Below are 7,818 nucleotides of genomic sequence, written 5' to 3'. Positions count from 1 at the left end.
GGGGCGGCGCTTGGGGAGGGCGAAGCGCTGCGGGCAGCGGCGCGCCCGGAGCGGCGGCACCGGCACCGGCACCGCGGGGCAGGTAAGGCGAACCCGGCCCGGCTGCGCCCTCCGCCGGGACCGGGGCACAGCTCTACCCCCGGCCGGGGGCACAGCCTCCCCCGCGGGGGATGCTCGGGGCACCTGTGGCTCTGGGGGCGGCTGCGCTGCAGGATGCGCTTGGGGTGGGGGGGAGGTTTTTTTGTTTGTTTGTTTTTTAGCAAAAAAAAAAAAAAAGAAAGCCAAATGCAGGCAGCCGCCTCCTCCCCCTGCGCTGCTTTGCCCTGGAGCCCGTGGCCGCCCTTGGCTCGCTGACGCGAGGTCTAGTTTTTGGAGATGCTGCAACTCCCGGGGAGACTGGTGGCACCTGCCGATGCTCGGGGCATCTGAAAGTTAGGCTCCAAACGGTTAAAATCCAGCAGTTGCTTTGAGTCCAGGCTGTTACTGCTGGTGGAGCCAAGCTAGACAGAAACTTTGAGCAGCGAGGCCTCGTGGAGACTGATGTTGGCTGGAGCGCAAGATTTCGGCATCAGGAAAAATTCTGAGGTTTCTTTATTGTTCTTTATTCCATATTTTTGGGGGAAAAAAAAACAAGATCTTTCAGAGAGTTCTGTGGAAAATTAGAGAGAGAGAGAGATCGTGCCACCCAGATAGTCCAGGCAGTTGCTGGGATGCAGGAAACCTCTGCTGATGTCTTTTTGGGTTTTCCAACAGCGATATGAATTTGGCTTTCCCTTATCCCAGCAGAGGGAGGCACCATCTCTTTTTCCCTTTCTTCCTGCCCTGAACCAACTTTTACAAGCTGGCATTTCCTCCTGGAGAGCATCCCGTCGGAGGTGCCCAAGGAGCTCAGGCAAAAGGGGTCCTTCTTCTCTCGCCTCCTCCGGCTCCGGTAGCTGTCAGGTGAGCTCGGGCTGCTTGCCGGCTCCTGCAGATCCACCCACGTGCAGCGCTTGCATTTATTACCTGTAACACCACCGCCCGGATGCCGGGGTAGCTAAGAGCTTGGCGGCAGGCGGGGGGGAAGCAGGCAGACATGGCAAATGGGGGTAAAAGCAGGGCAGCGAGCAGCGGGGTGGAGGGACATCCCGTTCAGTTCTCCAGCTGCTTTTCTCGCTGCAGCCGTGTGACTGCGAAGGGCTGTGCTGCAGCCTTTCCCGTCACTGCTTTTCCTCTGCGACCGCTCTCGTGTTTTTAGGGGCTTGACTCCAGCAGGGCCGGGTGCTGGCTTTCCCCTTCCGGCCTCAGCCTGGGGTGCGGGTGCGCTGAACTGGCGTTAGACTGGGCCGAGGGCGCGGCGGGGTCCCCGCAGCCCCGTCTCCCACCCTGCGCTCTTTACGCTGCTGCGGGGAGCGCGGCTGGCTGCACCGCTCGGGGCAGGTGCCCTCCGCGCCGCTGGCTTTGGGCCGAGGTCGGCAGGAGCGCACTGGGGAGGGAGAAGCTCGCGGATGCCAGCGGAGGGCAGGCGGTGTCACCTGTTGGGATCTGCTCCGGGGCCGACGAGAACCGGAGAGGGTGAAAAGCAGTGGAGCCAGGCAGGGTTGGAGGAGCCCGGGCCTGATCCTGGGAGCTGCAACGCACTTGACCTCTTATTTCCCCCTGTTCCCAGTTCCTACTCATTTAATGTAATTGCTGCGCTTGAAGGGCCTAGGGCTTGGCTCCAGCCCACGAGCCCGACCACTGGGTCGTAAGGGCCAAGAGGGACTCCTGGATGCTCTTAGTAGGAGAGAGCCTCCACCACCTGGGAGCAGGACGCGAGGTCTGAGTTCATCCTGCAGCACATGCGTGGGTATGAATATGTGCTGGTGGCTCTGCACGGCAGGGGGGGCTGGCTTGCTGAAACGAGTCTCACGTTCGCCGAGAGCGGTTTGCCAGGATTGTTTGGGAAAAACTTTCCTGTTGGCAGCAGAATGGAGGATCGAAGCATGAGTGAGAGGCAGAGCGGGTTTTCAGAAAGGCAGCAGCAGGGCTTGCTGGAGCAGGCCCTTCTCAGCTGCGTGGCACGGCAGGCGCCGGTAGTAAACTATTTGAGGGAGAGGAAATTAAGCAGCAGCTCTGCAGGTCGGTGGCTGCTGGAGAGCATGCTGCATCCTTCGCACCTGCTCTGGGCTCACCTGTGGTCCTGGCTGGCGGTTTGTCCCCCCAGACACCTGCCCTGCTGACTGCAGAGCGATTCTCACTGGAGCCCCGTCCTCGCAGTGGTAGGAGTCGGATCCTTCTTGTGCTGCGTTGCTCCTTGCGGGCTGCGAATTCCCTGTGTCTCTTTATAACGTTTATGTGGACCCGTTATAACAGAAATCAAGCTCCTTTGTCGTGTCGGTGTCCAAGGGACTCCCTGTGTGACACTCGGAAAGAATAATCTTGGCTATAGAGGTAGGGAGCAACGATGCACAAAAGGGCAAAGTGGCATGACCAAGGCGGTTGCAAAGTCTGCGGCAGAGCCCAGACTCATACCTTGCTCTCTGCTGCCAGACTCATGTCCTTGCCTGTTCTTGCAAGAAATGGTTTAGCAGGGGGCCAGCAAAACCCCTGCCCAGCCGCCCCAAAGGCTCTGCTGGCTTCTTCCCACCTCTCTGCAGGCCCGCGGCTCTACGCGGCAGCTAGTCCCCCAGGCAGCCCCTTCCAACCTCAAAGTGAAACCAAAAACAAAGCTCTTCTGTGCTTGATAAAGCAGGCTGCTGTCTCGCCCAAGGGAACTCTTTCAGCCAGCAATGAATATTGCTGACCTTTTGCAGCTGGGTCTCTGAAAAGGCAGAAATATGTGGGCAGCAGCCCCCAGCTGGAGGGAGGCTGCTGCTTGAAGTCTCCAAGGGCGAAGCTGAGCTCGTTCTCGTTTTTCAGGCCAAGATTCATCTGAGAGCAAGGAGAGCGGGTGAGATAACCCGGCAGAGGGAACCGGAGGATGAGAGTTGCAGGGTGATGTCCCCCGGTACAAACGTCAGGTCACACAGAGGGAGCAGCAGGGCTAGACTTTGCACTCTGTTTTGGGAGCGGATCCCTTGGAGATGGCAGAGGTCAGGGGCTTGCAGCTGGCTTGGTCACAAGGATGCCTCTGGAGGCATTGCAGAACGGCCGGGGGAAAGGAGGCTAAGGGAGTGCAATGTTGCGGGATGAGGATACGGAAGAGTTAACACAGCTGTACGAGGCCCTGGTGCGTGCTGCTTGGATCTCGTTGCTGGTGCTCAAGACGCATTAACTCAGCCTGGAACAGGTGCAGAGAAAAAGGGCTCGGAGGAGGCTCAGAGGGATGGAGAGCCTGTTATACGGGAGGCTATAAAAGCGCAGCGAAACAAAGGCGGAGAGGGGATGTGATTGCTGCCTATAAATACATCTGAGGGGTGAAGAGCAGGGAGGCAGAAGAACTATTTTAACTGGAGGACAGTGTTGGCGCAGGGACAAGGGGATGTGAGTTAATACTTGGCCAGTTTAGCCTGGGAGACTTATCTAGAGGCTCTGAAACTGCATCCTATGGGAGAAGGGTAGGAGAGCGTGAATTTGGGGCCATCACCTCTCTTCTAATGTGGAGCTGGATTGTGATAGGAAGGAGGATGTGGGGCTTGTCAAGGCAGGAGGCTGCGACTTTCTGATCCAGATACCCTGTCCTGGTATATCCTTTGGGAAGGGCTCTCTGTAGGCAGAGCTGTTTTCTCGTCTGCCCGATGCAGCACTCGACCCAGCATGAAGCAGGTGAAATCCAGCTGTCTCACCTAGATACCTTTTGTTGTCGATTGTGCCTCGAAAAAGAAAAAAAATCCAACCCTCCCTTCCCTGCTTGCTGCACGGATTAATTATAAAGCATCAATGCTTTAAGAAGGCTTTGGATCTGATCCCAAAAGCAGATTTAGGTTGCATTTTTACTTGGATACGATGCTAAGAATGGGTGCATCCTCTTAATCCGCACTTGCGTATCCGTTACCAAACACCTTGGGCCAGTCCAGAGGTGCCAAGACCCTTCTCTTAACATTTAGTCCAAGCAGAGTGGCAGTAGGCTGATATGAGGGAAATAAGGAGGCAGCTGTGTCTTGAAGGCTGAGATCAGGCACGTCTCCTTCCTCCTCCTCACTAGTCCCAGGAGATGTCAGCTCCTTTCTCTCCACATGTCTGGCAGTGAAATCTCTTCTCGACTTGCAGGAGGATTTCATCCCATAGAAGGGTGTCCGGTCATCCCTTGCTCATGCTGAGGTATCATGAGAAGTGCTTAGATACTGTTTATTCACCGAGATCTTATTCCGTGAGCCTTCACCTGCTCTTACAAGCTGCTTGTGGCACACGAAGGCTCAATGACAGGCAAGGCATTGCCTTGGTTGGTGCTGCAGCCTCGACGACGCTCCAACCGTCTCCTTTCCCAGCCTGTGTCCCCGCGGGCTGTGTCGTGGATGGCGAGTGAGCTGCTGTGATTACTCCAGCTCTGTTCACTTCTAGCTGATTACCTAGGGATAAAGGGCCAGGCTTGCTCTTGGGCGCCGCAGAGAACGGACACAGACCAGCTGGCTTTGCTGGGGCCGCTTTGATCTGCACCAGTTGAGCGTATGGCCACATGCTCAGCTGCAATGTTAACCCTTTCCCTGCTCAGTTCGTACTGCAGAGCTATATCTGCACGGAGCCCTTTCAGTGCTGGGTTACTTGGGCTAAACTGACTTGCTGTATAGGGGAGACTCAGTTGTTTTACCTCAATTTAGGGATAACTCCTTGAAGTCATGGCAGAAACTGGGATGGTTGCCACTGAGTATCCCACCCTCTCGAGGATGAAATCCTTTCTCCTCTGCACTCTGGGACAGGGAAGGCAAAGGCTACTGAAGCCTTTCTGTAGGATGAATTTGTTTTCAGCTGCTATTGCAGATCTTTGTGCTCCAAGGCTGTGCTGAGGATCCTTCTGCCTCGTGCTGGAGCTGTAACAGATGATTTCCCCTGCAATGCCGTGTGGTGGTGCGCCTTCGGGGTATGCAGCATGTAGGTCAGAGAATTGACTCCTTTGGGCTTGATCCAGTCCTTCAGAGGGGGCTGGACCAGGCTTTTTACTTCCAGCCTGCTCAAACGTCCCATGTGCACCTTTCATGCGCTCTAGGGGGTATGTCCCAATTCGGTAACGCTTTGACTTGTTTTACCTCAAAGTACTCTCCAGCACAGAAATGCATTCCTTGCCCCTTGGTTTGTCCTTGTGTGGAGATGGCCAGTTCTGATCCTTCCATCCTTCTCCCACCTCGTTTTTGCTCTGTTGTCTCCTATGATTTCAATCCATTGTAAACCTTTCGCGCTGTTTGTTCACCATGGCTGGCCAGCAAATGACCTTGGAGGAAGCCTTCCCTTTGGGTTCGCAGTGTCCCTGCACTTGTGACATCCTGTTAAGCAGAGGAGCTGGGAGTGCACAAGTAAGGCTCTCAGTTTGCACTGGTACAGCAGGGGTAAGTGAACGTTAAAGGGATTTTCCTCATGCAAGACGTAAGTTTTTATAAGCCCAGGAAATGTCGAGTAAAGATCACCTGTGAGGCAATGCAAGTAGACTAAGGGAGAGAAGGGGCTATAAAGCATCCTAACAAACTCAACTCTGTCCTGAGCTGGGAGGCTGTAAAGCCTCCTGGGTGGCTCTGGAATGACACTTGGGAGATACCTTCTGGTCCCTCCTGCGTAGGGCCTTCCTTAGGCTATCGGCACATTGTTTCCCTGGAGCTGGAGCTCATCCTTATATAAGGGAGGTTGCAGCTGTGTTTTATTGCTTTGAGGTTTATACTAAAGTCTGGCAATAATTAATCAAATATGCCTGTGGCAGCCTAGTGTAAGGCTTCCCTTTTACCATCCGGAAAAGATACATATGCCATCATGTTGTACAGAATTCAAACACAGCAGAAGGCACCTTTCTCTGCTCATAGGTTGAAAAGGGCAAGGGCACGGCTTTTCTCTTGCCTGCAATAGTTTACCCAGCACTTAAACCAAAATGCCTTTCCTCCACTGTGGTGGTGGTGTTATTACTGCCTTTTTCTTTAAATCTTTGGATAATTCATACGGGTGAATTCTCTGGGCGAGAAAACACATCTACCCTATCAGTGAAAACAAGACCTTTGTCCTCGCTTCCATTACTGTTTCCATTCATTTGAGGTTCTTCAGCTTGTTAATGGGGGATGCAGATGGCTCTGATTAGCCTGGGTGACTCCAACCCTTCTCAGGTCATTTCTGAGCTGTTCCATCATTTCCCCCAGTCCTTCCATAGAGAAGAAGGAAGCAGGCTTGTTTGTTGCTGAGGATTTTTTTTAATTTCTTTCTTTTTCTTTTTCTTTTTTTTTTTTTTGTTTTTCTGGCAAGCCACACCCTGGTAAGCAAGAGCTTCCCTAAGAAGCACTTGCATGCCTGCTGCTGCAAGAGTAGGGTTACCTTGCAGAGCTGGTTTTACCAGTTGTCTGAGGATATGTCAGTATTAAGCATTGCTCCAGGGTAGCAACAGAGAGGCTTGGGAATGATTGAGGGAGGCAATTTCTCTGCCAAGCAAAGGGAAGTCTTGCACAGATAAAAGATGCAGCAACAGATTCTCATTCTACAAGGAGCCAGGTAACCCACCGTTGCCCAGGCCTTGGGTTAGCTCTGTGTTCGTCGGCTGTTTGCACAAGCACTCTTGCCTTTCGCTGCCTGGCGGGTTTTTGCACGGGAGTGAGGAGGGCAGAGATTTACTGCGAGTGCCTAAGATGCGGCTGTCAGCAGGAGCAGTGCCTGTGGAAGAGGCTGCGATAGCAGACGGCAGACTTGTCTTGTGTGGGGAAGTGAAACTCTTCCCCGTGTCACAGGGTACGTCTCGAGGGATCCTTGTGACTCTCGGCTCTAGCTCAGGGCTGCTGCAAGCATGGAGGTCATCTAAAGAGATATAAAGCAAGGACTTCCAACAGAATAAAGAGCCCTTCAGCACCTTTCTGAGGGACGTGGGGGAGGTTTGTTGGTTGGGAAATTCTTGGTTTTACGCTCCCCAGAGTGGAACCTGGCCCACTTTCAGTGAAGGACATTCAGGGTAGCCAAGCACAGAAGCACTGTATCCCTGTGATGTCCTTGGGTTTTCAGTGTTGAAGTGCTCGAGGAAAATCACGTTCCCCCCCGGAGAAGTCCTGGAGGACTGTCCAGCAGCGTGCCCGTGGCTTTTACCTGCTGGCGCTTCCGAGAAAAGGCAGAGATTTAATTCCCGTCGCGGAGCTGCTGCCCTCTGGTTCTGCCCTGCACGCAGCCTGTGCTCTCCCTGGTTGCAGTTAACCATGTGGCAGTAACATGCCCTGAGCCACCTCCTGCAGACAGGCTGGTGCCCCACGGTACCCATTACACATGCTCAAGCCAGCTCAGGCTTCGAGCAAAGTTTCTAGACACATAGTGACGTTATTCACTGCAGTAAAAGCAGAGGTGACTGATCCTGCTGCCTGGCACAGTGGCAGGAGCAAGCGCTGGCTGTGCTGGGCTGCTGTGGAGCAGCAGAGGTCTTCAAAATAGGAGAAATACTCCTCTGGGAGAAGTCCTTTGACCTGAGCAGATGGCTGCTGCTTTTATCGTATCTGTGTAGAGTTTATCCTTATGATGCTATCTGTAATACCTGCTTCTGAAGGAAGTCCATTAGAGGCAGCTGCAGGGGGGCGAGTGGCACAAGATGGTGAATGCTCTCGGAAGAGCAGGGATTTTGGTGGGGTTTCACCTCCAAACATGAGGTTGGAGGTGCAGCACAAGGAGCAGGGCTCCTTTGGAACAGAGGCTCATTAAAATAACTTTTTGTTTCTTAATTTCTTGATCTGCCAGCAAGAGGGAAAGGGTTGCCTG

General features: G+C 53.8%; 1 protein-coding gene across 6 annotated transcripts in view; it reads left to right on the top strand.

Annotated features, from left to right (window-relative positions):
• CAPN5 (calpain 5) overlaps window positions 1–7,818 on the top strand; it is a 64,728-nt gene continuing 56,910 nt past the window's right edge. The window contains exons 1-2 of one of the 6 annotated variants that reach the window (XM_068930709.1): window positions 17–82; window positions 784–942. Coding sequence is in view for 2 of the 6 variants with exons in the window: in XM_068930705.1 (XP_068786806.1) it covers window positions 541–585; window positions 787–942 (201 nt within the window). In the remaining 4 variants the exon portion in view is untranslated. Of the gene's footprint in view, window positions 83–352; window positions 586–783; window positions 943–3,057; window positions 3,251–7,818 lie in introns of those variants that run through there. The other 5 variants (XM_068930705.1, XM_068930708.1, XM_068930711.1 and 2 more) reach the window with 5 other exon arrangements.

The sequence above is a fragment of the Struthio camelus genome, chromosome 1 (genome assembly GCF_040807025.1).
Source record: "Struthio camelus isolate bStrCam1 chromosome 1, bStrCam1.hap1, whole genome shotgun sequence".
NCBI classification, from domain to species: domain Eukaryota; kingdom Metazoa; phylum Chordata; class Aves; order Struthioniformes; family Struthionidae; genus Struthio; species Struthio camelus.
Note: the sequence above shows the minus strand (reverse complement) of the source record. Positions and strands in the feature narration are given on the sequence as shown.